The 23704-nt window shown below is 35.8% G+C and overlaps 2 protein-coding genes across 2 annotated transcripts; both read right to left on the reverse strand.

Moving 5' to 3' along the window:
• LOC104902421 (bifunctional dethiobiotin synthetase/7,8-diamino-pelargonic acid aminotransferase, mitochondrial) lies at window positions 1-19326 on the reverse strand. The gene is made up of 14 exons (XM_010690197.4): window positions 18579-19326; window positions 17162-17332; window positions 16229-16490; window positions 15702-15782; window positions 13540-13660; window positions 12297-12442; window positions 11574-11668; window positions 8818-8933; window positions 8593-8739; window positions 7576-7709; window positions 7355-7486; window positions 7013-7147; window positions 886-998; window positions 1-284 (listed from the first exon to the last, which is right to left on the reverse strand). Exons 1-14 carry the CDS (start codon window positions 19217-19219, stop codon window positions 104-106), a joined length of 2475 nt encoding a protein of 824 aa, XP_010688499.1. The 5' UTR covers window positions 19220-19326; the 3' UTR covers window positions 1-103.
• Window positions 19327-21178: 1852 nt separating this feature from the next.
• LOC104902422 (transcription factor MYB36) lies at window positions 21179-23381 on the reverse strand. The gene is made up of 3 exons (XM_010690198.3): window positions 23085-23381; window positions 22361-22490; window positions 21179-22224 (listed from the first exon to the last, which is right to left on the reverse strand). The coding sequence occupies exons 1-3, from the start codon at window positions 23218-23220 to the stop codon at window positions 21384-21386; spliced, it is 1107 nt and encodes a 368-aa protein (XP_010688500.1). The 5' UTR covers window positions 23221-23381; the 3' UTR covers window positions 21179-21383.
• Between the last annotated feature and the right edge of the window lie 323 nt (window positions 23382-23704).

Here is a 23704-nt window from a genome sequence, read left to right on the forward strand (position 1 = left end):
TTCAAGAACGCACGATCAATATCTGGTATCTCATTGTACTCATTGAACTCTAGCCAAAAACACTACATATTTTCAACTAATTGCTGCCAAAACAATCGAAAAACTAAGAATTGTTTTTGTAAAACTCATCAATTCTATGGTACAGCTTCAGAAGTAATTGGTTACAGACACGAGGAGAAGAGCAAGGTCCGCACATTAGATAAATAACATTCCCTAATGGCCTCGTATATATGCCATCCTCACGAAGCTTCTGAAGTATAGATGTGGCAAAAGTAGATGCATACCTGCAAAGGAAGAAATATATTTATAATTTGTTTGTAGGTCAGAAAATGTAAAATTGATTAATGAAATTACTTGCGGATTAAGACTTTTCAGTTGAGTTGGTAACGATTCCCATCCTTTTTTTCATTTTCACCATGGTGGTAACTTCAGAAATTTCCGGTTAATGGTGGAACTGAAAAGAGGACGTTTTCAAATTCCAGCGCTTGAAATTTATATATCTTTCTCAAAAAGGAAAAAAAAATTAAAGAAAACCAAATACGAAAAAAAAATACTTGCAGCAAATAATAACACCCTTCTTTTACTTATCAAAATTGGATTTTGTGTTAAATAACAAAACCACGGAGGGACAAGTTCAAAGCAAAGCAAATCATGAATATGCTAGAGTTGAGCAAAAAAGGTACTTTAGGATTGGAGACATGGTGAGCTTCGTCAAAGAGACTGTAGGTTTAATAATTCAAGAAAACTGAGCAATGAGCCAAAATAATACACGCTTTGGAGGAATGTCGAGCTGGCTCAACTCTAAGTATTTTATGGTCCTGACCAAGATGACTGGATCATGCAAAATTAAAAAGACTTGATGAATGGACAAGTTCAATATATTACCCGGCATTAGAACCATGAGTTTGAAGCTCCACAGCAAAAACCGTGCCCAATACAATCAATCTTTTGATTTGGGGATGCATTGAGATCGTATTAACAAGTTCCGCATCCCATACCTGACAAGCATTGATGTAAATAGTGAAGCTTACAAATACAAAACCCAATAATGTAACTAATGAAGCTTACAAATGATGCGTTAAATACCTTGTTTCTACTTGTTTTTTTCAATTTCCATTTTGTTTACTTATTGCATTTGCACAATGCTACAGATGGTAAAGTCTTTCTGCTACTATTGCTTGAAACAACCCATATGTTATCTGTAAAGAATGTGATTCTGCCTCACTCTTACTATTTCACAGCTCAACAGTAATGTAGTGGGAGCAACAACCTGCTGTAACCTGCACTTCTGTACTTTTGTTTTTTAGTGATCCTAGAAAGATAAGTTGTCTCTTTGTACACCTAATCACTAGGGATTCTCTTCATACTTTGTATATATATAGCTGTAATCTTTATAGCCGTTTTATTATGGCATTTGTGTAACAAGAACACAGATAGAGAATTATAAGAGAAAAGAGAAAAGCCTCTGAAAGTTTATCAGAGAGAAAACCTTGTGCTTTTGAGCTTTGAATTTCTTTTCATGGTATCAGAGCTTCAGGTGTGAAAACTTCAATCCTAGAGATTTCAAAGCTCTATTTTTTCCCTTCAAAATCAGCCCTTTTTCCTTTCCCTCCAGTTATAATGACTGAGAAAACTGAGAAAACTAACTCAAACAATCCTTATAAGGATCCACTCTTCATTGCTATAAATGAGAGTGCTGCCACTGCTCTAGGAAGCATCCTTTTCGATGGAAACAACTTCCTAAACTGGAGCAGGAGTGTTAAAATTGCTCTAGGAGCAAAGAACAAGATTGCTTTTCTTGAAGGAAAACATCCTAAACCCAATGAGCCAGGAGATGAAATGCAGAAATGGGTTAGGTGTGACTACATGGTGAGGTCTTGGCTGTTAGCAACAATGAAGCCAGAGATTGCAGGAAGTTTGGTTTCAATGCATTCTACAAGACAACTATGGGAAGAAATTGTAGAGAGATATGGTCAGGCTAATGCCCCCCAACTTTTTCATCTGAAAAAGGAATTATGGGAATTTCAACAACATAACCTAAGTGTTGGAGAGTATTACTGCAAGCTTAAGGATCTTTGGGATCAAATTGCTCAGCTTGAAGAAATCCCTGATTGCAGCTGTGGCACAATGACAAAATGCAGTTGCAACCTTCTGAAGAGAATGCTGGAGATACAGGAGAACAACAAGATCATTAAGTTCATTATGGGACTTAATGTGGGGTATGAACAAATGAAGAGCAACTTGTTGGGGATGGATCCTCTTTTACCAGTGAACAAAGCTTACAACTTGGTTCTACAAGTTGAGAAACAGAAGCAAATCACTGGTGAAATGAGCATTGGGAATGAGATGAGTGCCTTGAATGTGAACAGGCAGGTGGAATACCTAGGACCATTGAAGGACTTTCAAAGAAAGGATTATAAAAGGATGAAGATGGAGAAAGATGCAAAGAAATGTGATTATTGTGGTATGAAGGGACACTTGAAGGTCGAGTGTTTCAAATTGAATGGCTATCCAGAGAGATTCAAGAATGCAAAGCCAAGAAACTACCAAAGACAAGCAGCAAATGTGGTGAAAGAAGAAACTGAAAGGGAAAGTAGGACTCCTTTTGAAGCTAGCTGTTCTCAAGAAGAAAACAATGAGATGAAGGATGATGGAAAGATGATATCAGCTGTTGTTCAAGAGGTCATGAAGGCACTGGGAAAGAATGCAATTGCTTATAGCAATTTTGCAGGTAAAACTGTCATCTCTAATGCTATTTCACATAAAAATGGTTTTGATTCAAATTCCTGGATAATTGATTCGGGTGCTAGTGACCACATATCTGGAAATAGATGTATATTTGACAACATGAGAGCCTTGAAAGGCATCATTAGGGTTGGTTTGCCTGATGGAACAGTGAAAGAAGTGAAGGAATTTGGAACCATCAGAATATCTGATGAAATTTTGTTGAAAAATGTTTTATTTGTGAGTGACTTTAGGCACAATTTGTTATCTGTCAGCAAGCTCTTGCAAGATAACAAAGTGATGAAGTTTATTTTTGATAAAAATGGATGTTATGTACAGGACCTTACCAATGAGCAAATCATAGCTCATGGAAGGAACCATCATGACCTGTATGTGCTGGATGTGAAAGAGAAGGAAGCTGAGAAGGATGATTGTGATGAAAGGGCTGGAAAAGTATTGGCTGCAGAAACAATGAAAGATAATGACAAGAACCTGAAGTTAATTCATGCTAGGCTAGGTCATGTGTCATTATCTAAGATGAAACATTTGAAGTTTTGTGATTGTAAGGATTTGAATAACTATTTTTGTGACACTTGTTCTGTATCTAAACATCACAAACTTCCTTTTATTCCAAGCTCTTCTATTGCTGAAAATATTTTTGATATGATACATGTGGACTTATGGGGCCCATACAGTGTGAAAGCTGTAACAGGTGCTACTTACTTTCTTACCATTGTGGATGATCACTCTAGGGTGACATGGACACATCTAATGTCAAATAAAGAACAGGTGAAAGGGATCTTGGTTGGTTTTCTTGCACATGTTGAAACTCATTTCAAATGTCAAGTTAAAACAATAAGGTCTGATAATGGCACTGAGATATTTCAACAAGAATGTGGGAAAATCCTAGCTGAAAAAGGGATTGTCCACCAGAGAAGTGTTGTAGGAAGGCCACAACAAAATGGAAGAGTGGAAAGAAAACATAGATTCCTTCTAGAAACAGGAAGAGCTCTCAAAATTCATGCCAATCTTCCTGATCACTTATGGGGTGAATGCATACTAACAGCTACATACCTAATAAACCTATTACCTAGCTCAGTTCTTAACTGGGAAACACCTTATAAAAGACTCATGAAAAGGGAACCTAAGTATGAGCATTTGAGGGTAATAGGAAGCTTATGTTATGCTAGTCCTAGTAGGAGGCCTAGTGACAAATTTGCTGAAAGAGGGATCAGATGTATCCTGATAGGTTACCCTCCTCACCAAAAGGGTTACAAATTATATGACCTAAACAAAAACAAGATTTTTGTTAGTAGAGATGTAATTTTTCATGAAAACATTTTGCCTTTTGTCCTTAATCAGGACAAAAGAGATTATGAAGAATTTGTGCAAAACAGATTGATGAATGCAGGAGATGAAGATCAACCTAGTGAAGGTATGGAAGAGATTGCCTTGGATTTAAATCCAAGAGAAGCAGGAGAAGAATTGATACAAACTGAAGTGATAGAGAATGATGTGCTTGATCAACAAGTATGGGAACAAGAATCTCATACAATTGCTGAGAGAACAAGACCTGCAAGGCAGAGAACACTACCAGGAAGATTTAAAGATTATGTTGTTACTCTCCCAGATACACAGGGACCTCAGTTGCACTCAGAGAGGGTGTCCTTGATGCTCAAAAGGCTGCAAAGGTCTGAATATTACCCTGAAGAGTACATAAGCTCTTTGAACACTGCCTTGAAAATCACTGAACCTCTGAATTACAAGGAGGCAATAAAGAATGAAAAGTGGCAAGATGCTATGAAGCAAGAAATGCAAGCATTAGAAGAAAATGGGACTTGGGAATTAACAAGTTTACCAACAGGAAAGAGAGCTATAGCTTGTAAATGGGTATATAAAATCAAGCTAAGGCCAAATGGAGAAGTAGAAAGATTCAAGGCAAGGCTGGTAGCTAGAGGAGACAGACAAGTCAAGGACAAAGACTATAAACACACTTTCTCTCCAGTTGCAAAGTTCACAAGTGTGAGGACTCTCATTGCATTAGCTACTTCTCAAAATTGGGAACTTCATCACCTAGATATCAACAATGCCTTCTTGCATGGATATCTAGATGAAGAAGTGTATATGCATCCTCCACCAGGGCACACAGCAGAGCATAGTGGTAAAGTGTGTAAGTTGAAAAGAAGCTTGTATGGTCTCAAACAAGCCTCTAGACAGTGGAACATAGAGCTCACTAAGCTGTTTGTTAGAGAGGGATATGTGCAAAGCAAGAGAGATTACTCTCTCTTCAGTAAGAAAGTTGAAGGCAAACAAGTAATTGCACTTGTATATGTAGATGATTTACTAATCAGGTGATGATGATGATGGAATTAACCTTTTAAAGCAACAACTTGATGCAGCTTTTACTTGCAAAGATCTAGGGCAGATGAGATACTTTCTTGGGATAGAAGTTTCAAGAACTAAACAAGGGACCATGTTGAATCAGAGAAAGTTCATCTTGGATATTCTTAGCAATGCAGGTATGGAGGAATGTAAGCCTTGTAAATTTCCCTTTCCTAGAGGTCTAAGACTATCAATCGATGAAGGAGAAGCTTTACCAGATCCTGAATTCTATAGAAGCTTAATTGGAAAGCTCCTCTACCTTAATCTCACAAGGCCTGATATATCCTATTCTGTCCAGCAACTCAGCCAATTCATGGCTTATCCTAGAAAACCTCACCTTCAAGCTGCCATCCATGTCATTAGATACCTTGCAGGGACCCTTGATTGGGGTCTATATTATCAGAATGATTCTGATGTCTCTCTTTCTGCCTATTGTGATGCTGATTGGGGCACTTGTGCCTTTAGTGGAAGGTCTCTCACAGGATATTGTGTATTCCTTGGGAAGAACCTTGTATCTTGGAAGACCAAGAAACAAAAAACCATCTCCAAATCATCTGCAGAAGCAGAATACAGATGTATGTCTCAGACTACTAGTGAACTAGTCTGGATTGATGGGATATTAGAAGATTTGCAATTCATAGTTCCTAAGCCCATTAATCTCTACTGTGATAACAAGGCTGCTATCTACATCTCTCATAACCCTGTGTTTCATGAGAGAACTAAGCATCTAAAGCTAGATTGTCATTATGTCAGAGACCACTACTTGGATGGTTTTGTCAATACTCTTCACATCAGATCATTTCTTCAGTTAGCTGACTTGATGACTAAGGCTCTTGGTGAGCAACAACATAATCACCTCTCTCTCAAGTTGGGCATCCTTACCTCAGCTCCACCTTGAAGGGGGGGTGTAAAGAATGTGATTCTGCCTCACTCTTACTATTTCACAGCTCAACAGTAATGTAGTGGGAGCAACAACCTGCTGTAACCTGCACTTCTGTACTTTTGTTTTTTAGTGATCCTAGAAAGATAAGTTGTCTCTTTGTACACCTAATCACTAGGGATTCTCTTCATACTTTGTATATATATAGCTGTAATCTTTATAGCCGTTTTATTATGGCATTTGTGTAACAAGAACACAGATAGAGAATTATAAGAGAAAAGAGAAAAGCCTCTGAAAGTTTATCAGAGAGAAAACCTTGTGCTTTTGAGCTTTGAATTTCTTTTCATTATCCAAACAAAGGAAAAATAGACCCCTTCCTTTTCTTTCATTCCCTCCAAATCCTTCTATCCCAATTTTTTTAAATTAGTCCTCAATATCAGCTTACATGTAAAACCACAAATTACATTGCTCGCAATTATCCAGGTTCATTTTAGACGAAAGGCATATCATAAGTATACGAATAGTTACTTGTCCTCCCTAATAATCCAACTGAAAAGTTGTCCTTGGGACCTCTACGACAATCTCCACAATAAATATTTCTGCATAACTATTCGAAAACATCCTTTGGAAAGTCATCTGTTAATCTTCGAATCGGAGAGATAAATTCACCCAAAGCACTTGTAGATACTTCCCACAAACATCTAGATGCTAAAACTTTTGGCGAAGTGTTAGATTGTTTATGCAACCTATTTTATGCATGTCTCGCGCGAAGATATAGGGCAAAGGTATACAATCTATAGTTACTTATAAAAGGTTATTAAATATATATATTCTTTATATTATCTATCATTAACAAGTAGAAAACTAAATTAATCAAACGACAACCTGATAGAGAAAATTGGTACATTCCAGTCCGACAGGACAGACAAATTTCCAGTCCAGTCTTCGAAATTTTTTGGTCTTGGACCAATGAACACCCTAATGCTCTGTATTATTTTTTTTAAAAAAAGCTCAAATGTTACTGACCTCTTTGAGTGTTGTTCCTTCGGAGGTCAAATTAAGATTTTTCATTCGATCTTTGAAACTCTTGATTGATTTAGCAGCAGCTGTACAGCCCATAGCGTGCGCAGAATACGAGTGTCCATGCAAAAGTGCTTTCAGCTGGAGCCACAACAAAACAAGCGTTTGTCATTACAACAAAATATCATGCTTCTTGACTGAACCAGAGAAAGGTTGTTCCGCACAAATATTCTACAACATGTTCACTAGCAAAAAGAAAGGGAGTTTTACGTTAAGTAATCAAACCAAAGCAGTATGTGAAACATGAACAAAATACTCATATGAAGGAACTAAATTCAAGCAACTCGCCTTTGAGTCTCCCAAAAATGTTTGGAAAACAGCTTCTGTTGCTAATGTAGCAGCCAAAGGTATAATTCCACCAGTAACCAGCTTAGCATAGCAGGCTATATCAGGTGAACAATGAAGGAGCTCTGCTGCAGACTACACAAAAAAAGGTCAACTATATTTGAAATTTAATTAAGAGAGACAGAAGCAAGACAGAACGAAATAGCTGTGAATGGCCAACTAACCTCTACCCCCAAGCGCCAAAATCCAGTGAAAACCTCATCAAAAATGACTGGAATTCTTTGCTTTTGACACTCTCTAACAAGGATCCTTTGAAAAAGTGGGTCAACCATATGCATACCTCCGGCAGCATGTATGACTGCAATAGAGATTGTTAATCAGTAATCTGTATGTAAGATCAGGTCATCATTAATTCATTACCAATATAGCCTCCCAGAAAAGAGAATCAATTATCATAGCACAAATATCCGTTCAGTCTGTCCTGACTCCTGAGCCAACTTATCAAAGTAGATCAACAATCAAAGGGACATTTCTTTTGTATTCTTGATAAAAAAAGCTTTTATGCACATGTAAGAAAGTGAACTACATTAAAATCTCTTTGTTGGTTTGCTTCTGTTTGTTTGTTATTCGCTTCCGTCACATCTCTTATCATCAATTCCATCTTCAAGTGTTTGATAGTGTACACCAGCTCTAGCTTCCAGCTAATGGTAAGGTAAATGAGCTAAGAAGCGAGAGGCAAAACCATATTTCTACAGTGTTTCTTAACAAGAAGGGCAATGGCTAACAAGTGTTTGATAGCTTCTTGCAGCGACAATTGTTCCAATCAAGCTTCTGAGTTCTTACCAGGATGACTATCGGATATTGCTCCTAAAAAAATACTACTTGGCAGGCAACATGAAGTAGACCTCAGTAATTTCTGTTATTAATTCATCAAGGAAGAAAGAAAGAAAAACATAGACAATGAAAGACACAACCTGTGGTATACAAAAACAGTTGATACTTTACACTTCTACACAACTCAAACCAAGCAATAAAGTATTGATTCCCAATGCAGCACCTAGGACAATTCGAAATGGTTTATCAGGGAATCTGATCAAGGCAATTTATATAAAATTAGAATTATCAGCCAACACCACATGAAAAAACCAAAAAAAATTGAAAGGTGAGCATTAAGATTGGAGGTAACAGGAAGAGACACTACTATAAGGCAAAGTATGAAGGTCCAGGCAGAATATTCTTGCCTGGTTCAATTATCAGAGCAGCTATCCATTTGTCCTGTTCCCTTCTAGAGAATGCCGATAGCTGTTTTGATATATAAGCTAAATAACTACTGGAAACCTTTGATCTATCCCTGTTCTCGGAGAAAAGTTCATCCCTGGATCCAAACACTGCACATGGTGTTGTGAGTATCATACCAACACCGAACAATAAAATATCATAGAATATAAGAAATGCGCTAAACTTACTCAGATCTTCCTCTTTATGTCTATCAGAAAGAAGTTCATTAGGTAAAAGAATATTCCAATTTGCACGTTGCATGCACACAGTTGGTGAATCTATAAAGAGTCCTCTACCTATGTACCTACAGAAATAAAACATCCATCTCAAAACTCAATAGAAGTTAGCATGACTTCCCACAGCCCACAGGGAAGATAGAGTAGAGACACCCTTCCAAAATGTTAGCACTGGTGGGGACGCTAATGCAGTTTGTTAGCTATGCCGATTTTTGGAAGGGCGGGAAGATGCTAGCATGAACTGCAGACATTCAGCATCAGCAAGAAGCTACCAAGAATTTTCAACTTCTATAGGGAGACTAATTGATTAGGAGTCAGATACTTGCAGGTGTTGTAGCACAGCAGCACACACTTATATCACTTGAATGATGTAGTGTGGAAGATATCTCATGTTATTAACGAGTAAAAAATTATGTTCTAAGTGCAACAGGCAAATGCACTCAGACAACACTAGAAAGACAGAAGACATGAAGTAACCTATTGCTTCTTGATGAAACTACGTTTTATAATGGATCTTCCACTGTGACTCTCTTAGCCTACAGATTGAAGGGTGCTGCTTTAGTAATTCTCTACTTTCCAATAGAGAGCCAAGATCAATGTCCTTCTACACTTTAGGCCATCTCCTTGTACTAAATTGACTTTTCAAAAGGTACACTGATCACCGTTATTGATGCCAAGGATTGTAGCTGCAGAAACAACCTTTCCAGCAGATCAATGCTGTGCCGTGCCTGCGGCCTTCTTTTTTATGAGAGCCTACAGCACTGACATCTGGGAGCCTATAACACTAAGGCTCTGTACTTTTGTACTAAACTGGGAACTGAACTTAATTTGTCTGAACTTACCTTAACTTGTCTGAACTGAATTAAAAATGTGAGAGGAAACTAAGTGAACTGAATTTGTGATTTGTCTGAACTCAACTGAAATTCCATTAATTCAGTCCAAAAGAATAGAGCCTAAGTATTCTTTTAACTATATGAACTTCAGACACAGATAAAGGTATCAAACTCAATTACGACATAATATTTGCTAAAATGCAAAGACACAAGGATAAGAAGTGTAAATTTTTTGTTCAAAATGGAGGCCAGATGTTAGAGTTCCGTGAACAGCCATTCAACAGGTCACTACTGCATATATGGGAGCCTACACCACTAAGTATTCTTTAATCCTATGATGTTCGGACAAAGATAAAGGTATCGGACTCAATTATGAATTTGAAAGTAGAACATGATATTTGCTAAAATGCAAAGACACGAGGGGCATAAGAAGTGTACAAATTTTGTACAGACCCAGGGACACAACAATATATAAATAAAATGTACTTACCCAGTTCTTTTTATATTCCAACATATGGGGATTTTACACTATTCACACACTACCCTTTCACCTTCTATTGTGATTTTGACGTAAGGAAAAATATAGTTATATGGCTATGAGATTCGTCTCGATATATACTTTCAGAATATCAACTTTTTATAATTTTTACCAAAAACTTATTAAAGACATCAACAATTAAAGTTGTGCATTGGCAAGCATGAAAACGCATATGTTGCAATAGAAAAAGAACGAAGTATATACTTTTCTGATGTTACCTTGATTAATTTTGTGAACAAATTTTCCAAAAGAAAGTAAGAGTAGCTGATAATAGATTGATAAGCATATTAAATAAGGACAAAAAACAATCAATTTAAATATTGGAGTCTTCTACTGAGGTAGATGGCGAAGAGGTCACTCAAAACAGGTTCAATTTGGGTCATTTCGGGTTGGAAAAAAGCAAGTCTAGTATGTATTCAGTTCAGGTTTGGTTAAGGTTGGGCCCATTCAGGCTTGAATTAATTTTGAATCTGAGAATTTCACATCAAGTCGATTTATAGAAACAGCAAACTGATTTAGTCTTGCACAGGTTCAGGTTTGTTCAGTCCATGTCACTGTAAATAATGATATGTTTGTTTACTTGTTACTTCCTCCGTTCCACTATTAGTGCAACATGCATGCTTGGCACATTGTTTAAGGAGAGGAGGGTGATAGCTATTGATATAAAGAGGAACCCATGAAATTGGAGAGATGAAAAGAACAAATTGACAAATGTGAAACTTCTAAATTATTGCAATTCATATGAAACAAAGAGAAATTGCTAAGAATTACCATTAGCTTAAGCATCATTAATGGCACAAATAAAGGAAGAAGAAGATTGGAATAATAAACTGAAATTACAGCAATATAAAGAGATAATTACAAGCTTTCGAGAGGGTTGTTCTCTCCCATTGAACTTAAAAACTCACCCAAAATATTCAACAATTTCAACATATCTTTCTCTTTCTAATTACCCCTACATATAGAGTTTTCCCAATCAAACTTTCTAGCTTATTCCCCAAGCTAACAAGTAAAGGTACTAACCTAGAATATCCTTCCCCCTAAGATATTAGTTCCATGCAAATATGTTGCAGCTAATATGGAACAAAAGAACAAATGTTGCAACTAAAATTCTCCAAGATCACAAACAAGGTGACGAGATAGATATATTTCTTTTTTTCTTTTTCTTATTTTTGAAAGATAAATAATCAATGAAAACTACCAACAAACAATTACATGTGTGTGGCCTGTGTGTGTGGGGGGGGGGGGGGGAGGGGATAAACATGAGAACTTGATCATGTATCACCAAAAATCACTGAACTACTTATGCAACTATATGCACTGTTTAGTCAGCATACCATGGTTGCTGCAGAAAGCCAGTATAGGACGATGGTGCTTGTGCTTCCATTGCACCCAAAGTATCTCCGTGATAGGATCCTTTAAGAGCCAGTACCTACTTCAAATAAAAATGGAAGGGACATAATTAATGAAGCTGCAAGCAGGACCAAACTTGAAGACCAATAGAAAATAAAAGGCTGAAGTTTAGGAATTTGTTGAGAAAGTCTCATATTTGAGCATATGGACCTATCCTTGCAGCCAATTCTTTAGAAAAGTAACAATCAAGGAAAATAATCTGATGGACGCCACACACACACACAAAGATAATACTTAAAATAACAAGAAATAAAAGCATATTTCCTTCTTGAATTTGAAGGCAAATTGTATAAACTTGAGCTTCACTAACAAAGGTGCTATGCTTTGTCAACTTATTTTAGAAATTCCACATAAGTAACTAAGGTCAAAAGCATAAACTTTCCAGTCATTGCCCTGTGTACACAAGTTTCAGCATATACCAAATATAACTAAACTCAGGTAAATGGCAAAAATAGTTCATCTATAATGACAAAAACTTATTTATGTTCCCAGATACATGATCAAAAGTTTACTCGACCATTCTCCCACTAATCACCTCGGTTTTTTCTCTCTTTACTGAAACTTCGAGAGCATAGCAGAGCAGACTTGAACAAGAAATAATCTACTGGAGCAAAGATCTTTGAGAAAATAAAAAGAGATGAACCCACCCTGAACTCTACGGATCTCTTAGATATCTGGTCCATATTATCCACCATGATTTTGTGATCATGCAAGAATTTGCGAAATGCCATCTTAAGAGCAACTTCAATTGCCGTCGATCCGTTATCTGAAAAAAACGTCCGAGATGCCCAACCTGTACAAGTCAACCAGATGAAGTAACTAGATGAGAAAATTTTATAAGACACTCTCAAAGTGATGTATCCACAGTAAGACATGGGTCTCAACCCAGCATGGAAACTCCCTTAAGTGAACACTTTGGTTTGAACAGTCGCAAAATCATCCCATAAAAGTGAAAAGCTAGATATGAATAAGAATTTAAAAACTGAGGACCCATTGACATGGTCAGCCAGTCAGGTATCATCCAGCACATTACAAAAATACTAACCTAAATTGATTAGGGCAAATTTGAAGTCAGGTGAACTATAAAAAATTAAGGCCATTCACTGGTGGATCACATATTTCTTCCCCTTTTTTTTAATTGCAACACTTTGACTTCCATGCCTTTCATTAACTAACTTTGACCATACTTCATTGATTAACCAAAAAATGTGTAAATAAGTATGTAAGCTGTTTGTTATATCTCAAATATATTCTCATAATATGAAGATTTTAAGAACTTTTACTAGCTGACAATTAAGAATATTAGTGGTTGAAGTGTTGCAATTAAGAAACTAACGGAGAAAGTATAATTTAAAATAAAGAACACCATGCCACCAAATGTGGAGCACAACAAGCAAGATTAAAGGACAAACAAATGCAACTACACCAGAGTATATTAGGATGTAGAATCTCATTACAACAAGAAACACACATTCCCATACAAAAGCTTTACACACACACACACACACACACACACACACACACACACACACACACAGAGAGAGAGAGAGAGAGAGAGAGAGAGAGAGAGAGAGAGAGAGAGAGCTGGATGCCTGGATCAGAGGAGGTCAGATACATACATCACAGCCAGAGATTTCTACAAAAGAACTCCCAACACACTCATGCACACAGCACATACATGACTACATGCCCAAAACCATAAACTAGATGCATGCAGCAACGAAAAGAAGTCAAAGATAAAATCCCACTTTGACCGAGAAACTTGATGCAAACAGTGAAATCAAGAGAAATAGCAAGCCCAACAGGGGAAGCAAAGTGAAAGCCGCCATTTCAAAAAGAAGGTTAAGAATAAAATAATAAAGTGAAAAAGAACATAGAAAAAGAAGTCACCTTTTCCAACTCCTTCCAGCAAAAGCTCTGCACAGTCCAATGCTGGTTCGTAAACATTCTCTGGAAACATCACATGCCCATATCTTGCAGCAGCATAACCCATGTCTCTAGCCAATTCAATCTAAAACCGCCTAAATTATTAAACAATATTAAAGAACTTCCACGGGAGAACAGAGTTAATAATTCATATCACGCATCTTTAAAACTTCTAAATTGACAACAACAATATGGAACTTCCACAAGAGAAAAGAGTTAATGCTTCATATCATGCATCTTAAGAACTTTTGGGTTTTTCTTTCCTATTTGTTGAATATTGAAGACCAAACAATATGAGAATATAGGCAAATGTTTAAGTTTTTTTGGTAACCATCTTTACTACTCAAGCCAAAACCGATAACCTTATAGCTAACCGTTTTCTTCTTTTAATGATGACCGAATGATGAGCACAAAATGAAGACACTGTCACTCCATATGATCAACAGTTAACATGTTGATACCTATCTATGGATAATTATTCTCCTTTCTATTTATCCAAATTTCATCATTCACTTTGATAGATGCATATTCACCCAATCAAAAATTCCATTTCCCACCACATCAATATATTATTGGTCAGGTCTAACTCATTGTTTACAAACCTTATGTGTGAAAAGCCCAATAGGGTAGTCATTGTGGACACGAGTCTTATAGGCTTTTCACTTCAGATCTAATTTAGGGCCTACAGAACATTGGGAAAGTGAGACTGACTATAGATCACAATCCGAGTGTTTTAACGCTCGGATGTGCAGCCCACACTTGCCTTTCCAATGACAAGGGTGCAAGCCTAGTGGAGAGTCAGAACTTGTGTGAGAGTAGCAGGCACATGCAAGAGTGTCGTTAGTGAAAAAAAAAGACACTCTTGCCCATTGGCAACACGAACGCGAGTGTAGCGCTGGTCAAGGCTTAAGTGCGCATCACAGGCACAAGCGGGGCCAAGACAATGAACAAAAGGAATTTGGTGATTAGAAAGCTTTAACACAAGAGCAACACAATTTTAAGGTTGGTCAAACAACAACTCAAACATAAAGCAACAGTGTAAAGTCTGATATCATGAATTATTAGTTCATTACCCTAAAAGAAAGCTTTAAAAAAAGGTGTTTGATATCCCCCGTGTACATTAAGACAGGAGAAACATAATAATGGAAACTAGCTCGAGGTCACGCCAAATTCTCAATACACACAAAATTCCCAAAAAGTAGGGCTAAAGGGCCTCTAATAACATGTAACTGTGTAAGTTCACCTTAAAAGCATAAAAGATAAACACAATACATGAAAAGATAAAGACAACCCATTTTGGCACTTTCGTATTGCGCCCAAAGTTTAATGCGCTATAAACTAGAAAGTCATCCAAAGTACGCGCTGCAAAGGAACCCATCCGTGTGCTCTTGAACTTGTGTTTATTCTTTTATTGCATGTTCATTTCACAACCACTATCATCTTATTTGTTGTTGTAACCACAAAAATGGGGACCCAAAGGTTCAGGAAGACAAACCAAAAAGCAAGTTGTTATTGCTAATCTCTTGATCCAACTATAAACACATTAATGATGCTCCTAGTCGTTTTTTTAGCTGGAGAAACAACTCTTTCTCTTACGACCTCTATTATTAAAGGATACTCGGAGTCGGGAAGGGTGTAATAGTCAAACTCAGTTGGTTCCCCAATAAAATATTATAACTTCTCCAGTGCAATTAGAAGTCATAGTGTCTTGAGGTGAAAGCATCTCGATGGAGCATGATCTAGGAGGATCAACACAGAGGATATAAAAAAAGATGACAAGAGGTAGGTTATCTCAACGAAATTTGGATTTAGGAAAAGAAATTGGTGTCGTGAGTTTTTACAGTAGCAAACTAGCAATATTGTGGCATACCTAGTTGAAAAGTGAAAAATTTCATATCTGCTTTCCTTGCCTTCTTTGAATTCATCTAATCAACCTAGATTGCAGCATGTTTTCATTTCTTATCCAAAAACGAAGAAGAAAATATATGCAAAATCTTAGGAAGAGCAAAGCTCAGAATTGAATTAATCAAATATCAGAAAGCATTATTTTTATCAGAAACTATCACCAATCAGTCTCAACTGGAAGACCGTAAAAGATACTTAATGTAAGAGCAGAAAACTGTAACCTGTAAGGCAGAATTAGGCCCTTGAGTCCACCAACTAGCACAAGCATCAAACTGTTGAGTTATGACATCGCGAGTGTCAGCCTGAAGTCACATAGATTTTGAAAAAAAAAAAAGTTACTTGCTGAAGCAAAATTGATTGGAGATAGACCAACCATAAGTTAGAGATCATGAGATAACACTTCCTCTATTTTACCTACACTATTCACTGAAAAAACACTCATATTAAGAAGAATTCAGATTACCAATAGCAGCAGATAATCTGAAACTATTCACTAACTGCATAGAGTGATCATCAGTCATTAGAATAGTCATATTGAAGCAGACCAAAATGGATAGTAGGACAGTAAATAAAGCAAAGAAAGTATTGAAAATAGAGTACGAAAATAGATGCCAAACAGATCAGCAGAGCTTGGCCACTTAAACCATCATCTCAGTGAAACCAAGTTCAACTACTCATTGGTGGAAAATGGAAGTGTTAGAGTTTAGATACAACTTTAAGGAGCATAAGTAAGAAACCATATAGCCACCTTGTGTACTGCAAAGTTTTCACCGCAACGGGAATCTATTACTGTGACCTTTTCTTCCGGTACAAGTCCATGTTGTGTAAATGGCCACCATATGATATCTCCTGCCTTCTTTCGCAAGTCATGCAATCTCTTCACTCGCTCAGAAAAAGCTGACTGCAGTATGTCCTTGAGGGAAGCAAAAACATCATTGGATTTATCAAACCATTCCATCAGGTCGTCCGACAGATCTTGTGGAATAGATGGCAGGGAAAGAACTGGCAAGCTAAGATAAATTACACATAAGTAGAGAAATAGCCCAACAGACATGGAAGAAACCTTGAAACATGTCAGCACAAGTCGATAAAGACTCAACAACAACAAAGTATTCAAATAAGTATATAAATATAAATCATAAAATGAAGTCATTAAGTATGAAATAACAAAAAAAAAAAAAAATTAACACGCCTCGAAATCATATACTTCCTCGTTTTTTATTAGATGTTACACTTTTCAAATCACGGACTCCTAGGTAATTTTTGGAGTGGAGAGAGATAGAGAGAATGAAATACAAAAGGGCCCCATGTGAACATGTGATAGGAGAGAGATAGAGAGAAGTTATTACCCAAAATAAAAGTGTAACATCTAATTTAAAATTTCCTAAAATAGAAAGTGTAACATCTAAAAAAACGGAGGAAGTATTCAATTATATCACAAAACTAGTTGTGAGAAATTATATTAAATTGCCACAAAAAAGATTAACATTCAGAATATACTACATAAAGCATCCACTTCTAGCCTCCATTGCGGTGCACCCAAAGCGAAAACAAGAAAGAGAGCAAAGTTTGAGATATAAACCCTCTACAGGCTCATCAAAATTGCAGTCTAAGGCAACGGACAAGAAGTGGTTGTAGATAGCAATAAATTATAGATAACATTCTTGTCCTCATATGTTACCTATTCTGTAGATAAGTTTTCAAGGATGCATCATTGGCAAGGCCACAATCTTCAAGTACAACAGCTACCACATCATAGCCTCGAAGCTTTAAAGTCTCATATGCAGATATTGTTGCTGAAATACCACCTAGCTTTCCATCTCCAACGAGGATAGCAGGTATACGGAAAGGCCTAAAAATATGTAAAAGAAGCTAAGTTAATGTGGAAGCATACTGACAAAAAAATGATCACATCCACAAGGAATAAAAATGCATCCCAATTCTCCCTCCACATCAACCTTGACAACAAAAAGAAGGAAAAACATAATACACTGGAACTGAGACACGTGTTTTCGCAACTAACAACTTCAAAATAAAAAAAGTCATAACTAACACCTGCTTCTAGCATTCGGAAAGCGAATTCCAATATTCTAGTAGAGCTTAGTGAAATGGCCTGATTCTTATTTGCAAGACTAGAAAGGACGTCATCACCATGTCCAACTACAGAAATACCAGTATAGTTATACACGCATATCCGATCAAGAAAGTTGCAATCTTGGAAAACCGGAGATTTTAGATAACCATATGTCTGATAAGGAAAGCTCCATTAAAGTTTCTAATTAGTACTATGTGTTCACTTTTGGAATAAGTTGTCAGCTTCAATGAATACAGAATTACAAGGGGGGGGGGACAACAGCAGACACATCACAACATTTGAATCTTATACAATCTTACATGCTAGCTCCTAGCATATTAATGCAGTAAAATTCATTAATGTAAACAAGACAAATATCGCGATATTGATAGTTCAATTTCAAAATCAGATCATTCGGATATCAATAAATAATCGAAAAATTCAAAAATTTATATACCAGAATGGAAATCCGGTTTTTCAGTTTGAAACTTTTTAACAGCCCTAATACATAAATACACACATACAATAACTTTAACTTTAAAATAAAATAAAATAAAAAGAAAATTCCTTTATTCAATGATTACCATGCCTCATATTTGTAATGTCACTCAGATACAGAATATCATCAATTTCCCCATGTAACTTTCAAGACCACAATAATTTCTCAATGGCCAAAATCCTAAAACAACATGTCCGACTTCGAAAAGAACATTATGCACATCATTGTCATTTCCCTTTGCTCCATCAAAATTGTAGTTCTACGTTAGTTAGAGCACCTAACTGCTTCGCCAATGTCCTACTTCCTCAAGAACAAATGAGTTCCAAATTCAACCCAACGTTGTGAAAAAAAAAAAAAAACATGACAATAAAATTAAAAAACATCATTGATCAAACAGCACAATTTAATAAAATAATAACATAAACTTTGACAATGCATACTTCCACAATAATTATTGAATCACATAATAAGCACATGAAAGCATAGAATTGAATACTACATTACAGACTAGACACAAAAATTCACCTGTAAAGATCACATTGAAGAGTTTGAGAAGGAGCAGGACTAGCAACACCACCAGCAGTCTCAATCAAAGTCCAACACTCAGCCTTGTCCTCGTCATCGACACCGGACCACAAGCATTTCTCCAGCGTCTTCAACAACTCTTCATCATTAACATCTCCACACTCTCTCCTTACCGCCAAATGCGGCGAAACTGCCTCCTTCCACGCATACAAAGTCCTACAAATCAACTTCTTTTCCCCTAAACCACACTCTCCTCCCACCTTCCGCTCCTCATACCTCCCAACCACCTCCGCAGCAGCAGCATTGGACATGTTGCCGACATGATTGGACGCGAGGAGAGAGAAATCAGCACTGCGACGAAGGAAGACGTCGGAAACCTTGCGATAAACGAAGCGAGAATCGGAATCGGAAGGAAATCCAGTTTGAAGTGGTTTAATGTAGTGAAATTGAGATGGATTTGGGGATTCAAGGACAGAAGAAGCAATTCCGGCGGAAATTAGGGTTTTTCCGAGGTTTGTATTGGCGGCCCAAATTGTGTAGATTGGATGAGAGAGAGGGAGGGAAGAGAAAAAACGACGTTTACGGAGGAGAGAAAAAGAAGAAGAATTTGAGGTTTTGAGGAAAATTGTGAATGTTTTCATGGCGGAAGTGAATAGTGAAGACTGAAGAGTAGAGGAAAAAAAGATAGGAATTTAAATTGTGGTGGAGAACTGGAAATTAGGTGGGAATTAGGAAATGTTAGTTTAGTCCGTAACGATTTTTGTGTTAGGTTTGTTGGGTCTTGGGTGGGTTGGGCTCACATAATTGGGGAATTTCATGTCATTCTTGTTGACTTTTGAGGCCCAGCTGATTTAATCTTCCACTTTGAACTTTTTTTTTTTTTTTTAAGAAAAAGCTACGAGTCGTACTCTTCATTTGATGTTTACACTATTTATATATTTTTTGATCTATATGAGTCATGAAGGCGGTATAAAGTACAAAAAAAGGGAGAGAGAATTCGAACTTGTGACATATCGTTCACAGTACCTCAATCTTAATCATTAGGCCAAGACATCCTTGGTACACTATTTACATATGTAAGTGAATTTAGCTGCATGAATTGAAAGATTATCTTTTGTGCCTGTTTATTATTAAAATAACTATAATATAAGTAGACAAATAGTTAAAGAGTAGTACAAGTTATGAAAATTATTGTAAGCATGCATATGTCATTCGAGAAATCTATAGATAACTTAGTAATTACAAGAATGAAAAAAGATTTTTTTTGTTGAGTCATCTTTATTCTTTCAAAATTATAAAGCAATAGTTGTTCCAAAAAATTTATCATATATTCAAGTGTACTGTGAGTATGGTACATCCAACTAATTTTTGTGCTCATTGCTCATTAGACATCATCCAAATGAGCAAAATGCACTTAAAAATGAGAGTTTTAATTAGCAAATGAACAAAAATTAGTCTTAGATATTACCAATGTACCATGTACATGGTATACTTGCGTGTATGATGAATTAACTCATAGTTGTTCTGTAAACAATATTAATATATGCGGATGAGTGATTAAGGGAAGCTCAACAAATTTGCCAATGAGAATCTTAAGGTTTAAACTTGAGTTATTATCAAAATATCGTATCTTTATAATTTACTTTGACTTTTTCCTTAATAGGTTTAATTTGTGAAAATATGATAATATATTTGGCAAATTGAAGATAGTTTTTAGAGGGTATAGATATTTTTTTAGTAAAGAATCTCATGTTTTCTTCGATCAATATCCCTCATCATTTCATCACCTATTTATTTCTTCCTCCTCTTCTCCTCCTTTCTACTAACTTTTTTGTGTAGGAACCAAACATATTGAAGTATAATGAAGTTTGAAACTTGATTCCACAAAAATTAAATTCAATTCAACATATACTCATGCTTTTCAACCAAAGATAACCTAAAACCCAATTTGAAGTAAAAAATGAATATAAAATATATTATTACACATGTTTCATGTGTACAATCAACTGATCAAGCATGATACCCTAAATTCAACAAGTAGAAAGATTATGAAAGTGATGATCATGAAAGTGATTTTAGTTTAGATAACCTTATTTTAATGGTCATTGAATCAAATTTGATAAATTATGGCTTTTTTTTCCTATATACAATAATCAAAGTGAGAAATTAATTTACACTTACCCTTGAGGTTAAGAGGTTGATCCTTTGTTTTCTCTTTTGAAGAATATATAATTGTCAATGTTATTCAGAGATATGAATCTAAACATGCATGTAATACGTTAGCCCTTGAACTTAATTGGATCTTTGTATTTGGAATGCATCGACGATACATCATGCGATTTTATGTTTTTATGTTCAAGAATATAACATATGTATATTGGCTACAAGGTTTGTCCCTTATCAAACCCCACTATCTTTACTTTTTAGGGTGGAGATTTCTTTTATCCATTAAATTTGAAGGAACCGAGCGCATTAAGGTTGGAATCGAGACTAGTGAAGATCAATCAAGCCTTGATTAAGTCATTTATCACTATCCCAAAAAAAAAACAGTTACTGCAAAATCAAAATTAACTTGACAAAGATCATATAATTCCCGAGAAAATAATATAAACTTTATTATACAAAGATTATTACAGTTACTTTTAACAATTTACAAAAAGTGATGAATATCCAACATCAGTTGTTACCCATCAACCGTAAAGCAACTCACAAAACAACCTAGACCTCCTAAAAATTAATTAAGCATAATCTTTCACAATTTCTACAATCTCTAATTACAAGCAACAAATAAAGAAACAATAAAAATCAAGCATAATCTTGATTATACAACATAGTAGAAGTATTATCAGATTGAAGAACAACATTTGAAGCATCCCAAGAAATAGTTGAGCTAGAATCATTAGACCACCAACTATTAATCCCCTCAAATTCAATATTACCCACTTTATCACTTGCAAGAAGCTCATTTAGCTCAGCTTGAAAGCTCAAAACCCTCTGCATTCCTGTAGTATACACGTCTGGCTTAAGATCCACATATTTACCAATATTACTATTTTTCATAACTTCGTTATTGTTATTGTTATTGTTATTGTTATTGTTATCGTTACTATTATTGTTATTAACAAGATTTGAGCTCCCTGATGATGCTGAACCATTTAAGCTAGAACTCTCCAACTCTTCAATAACTTGCTCTTTATTAACAATGATGATCCCTTTGTTACTGTTATTGTTATTGTTATTGTTATCGTTGTTGTTCTTGGTGTGGTCTTCCTGCAAGTGTACGAGATTCGATGAAGTATGGTCGAGGAAATCAAGGCCATTATAGTTAGGGTATTGGATCATTTGTGAATTAAGAGAATGGAGGTTATTTTGGATAAGTTTGTCTTGAATAAGAGGGTGTAATTTAGGTAATATTGTGTGGTGGTTGTTGAAGAGAGAAAGAGAGTTTTGAAGCCCTTGTTGGCTTTGAAGTTGCATATGGAGTTGAAGTCTCTCTAAGGCTGAGCTGCTTAATTCATCCTTGCACCCATTTTGTTGCTGTTGTTGCCTTTTTCTTCCAAGTAGCTTCTTCTTTAGCCTTGTGTTCCAATAGTTTTTTATGTCGTTGTCAGTTCTTCCTGGCAATTGTGCTGCTATTATTGACCACCTACATTAAGTTTTTACATCGTCAAAGTGAGGTATGTGAATAGTGGAATATAATATATGCCGAATAGTACATAAGATTCTAAAACAGACAAATAATGGTAGATGGAATATAATTAGTAATAATATAGTATAATTACCTGCTGCCTATACTAATATACAGGCTAAGAATGATATTGTCTTCCTCCTCGGTAAAACCACCATGTTTGATATTAGGTCTTAGGTAGTTCAACCACCTCAGTCTACAGCTTTTTCCACATCTTTTAAGCCCTACAAAAGTTTAAATCACACATACATAAACAACTACTTAAGACAAAGTCAATGAAGATATGAGCTGATGCTAAATTGTACCAAAATTTCTTATGATGTAATCAAGTCACAGATTAGTTGATAGTAGTACTAGTAAAAGGACATTTCGCTGAAAAAAAAAGAGATTAACATCAACAATCCCAACTACACCCCATTTTCCTTAAACCGTCCAAATTATTGATTACTCGTACATGTAAGACTTATAACCTTGTAAACATGTAGATAATTTTCTTTTATTTTGAGGAATATTGCTCTTTTCACCATTTCCTCTAGTTTTTGGCTATCAACACTTTCTTTTTTAACTTGTTTAGTACTATTCAAGACATGTCTTTTCCCTAATTAAATTGTTTTCTCGGTGTAAATGAGCGAGTAAGTTCAGTGATGTAGGCAGGATTCGATCCCAGGTTTCGAATATCATCCCACAAGACTTTATCAACTAAGCTAGATGACATCCACCCCCTAATTAAATTGTTTATATAACAATTTAAATATTTAATTATTTGTATAACTAATAGATCAAAAACATATATAATTAAGAAATTTATGTATATTTACCAATTTTCTGTGGAAGTGCAATCCAATTACCACCAGTGCCATATTTCTCAATGTAAGCCTTAAGAGTAGCATCTTCTTCAGGAGACCATGGACCTTTCTTCACATTAGCTTTGTCACAGCATGGAGCTCTTCCCATCTTTCTTCTTATCTCTTCCCTTCAAATAAAAATAAATGCCCTTTGACTTTTTCTTCTTCTTCTTCTTCACTCTCTTTCTCTAACTTTGTTTTTCTTCAAGGGTTGTTTTTGCTGACAATTTAGCTTCTTGTTGTTGAGAAAATGGAGGAAGGGAAGACCTTGTTTTATAGGTTGAAAATTCTGACTTATGAGGCCTGGAAAAAGTCTTTAACATATCTCACCTTCTCTTTTTTTAATACTTCCTCCATTTCATATTACTCGCTACGTATATTTCTCAATTCACATACTCCTAGACAATTTTTAGAGAAGATCAGAAAGGTAGAGAGTAAAAAGAAAAGGGACCCATGTGAGATGAAAGAGATAAAAGGAAGTGTAGCAAACAATGTAAAACATCCCACAGTAAAAAATGTAACGAGTATTATAAAATGGAGGAAGTATTCTTTATCCGAATAATTCATATTATACTTAAATGTTTCTTCTTTTT

Source organism: Beta vulgaris, chromosome 8 (assembly GCF_026745355.1).
Source record: "Beta vulgaris subsp. vulgaris cultivar EL10 chromosome 8, EL10.2, whole genome shotgun sequence".
In the NCBI taxonomy this organism is placed as follows: Eukaryota; Viridiplantae; Streptophyta; class Magnoliopsida; order Caryophyllales; family Amaranthaceae; genus Beta; species Beta vulgaris.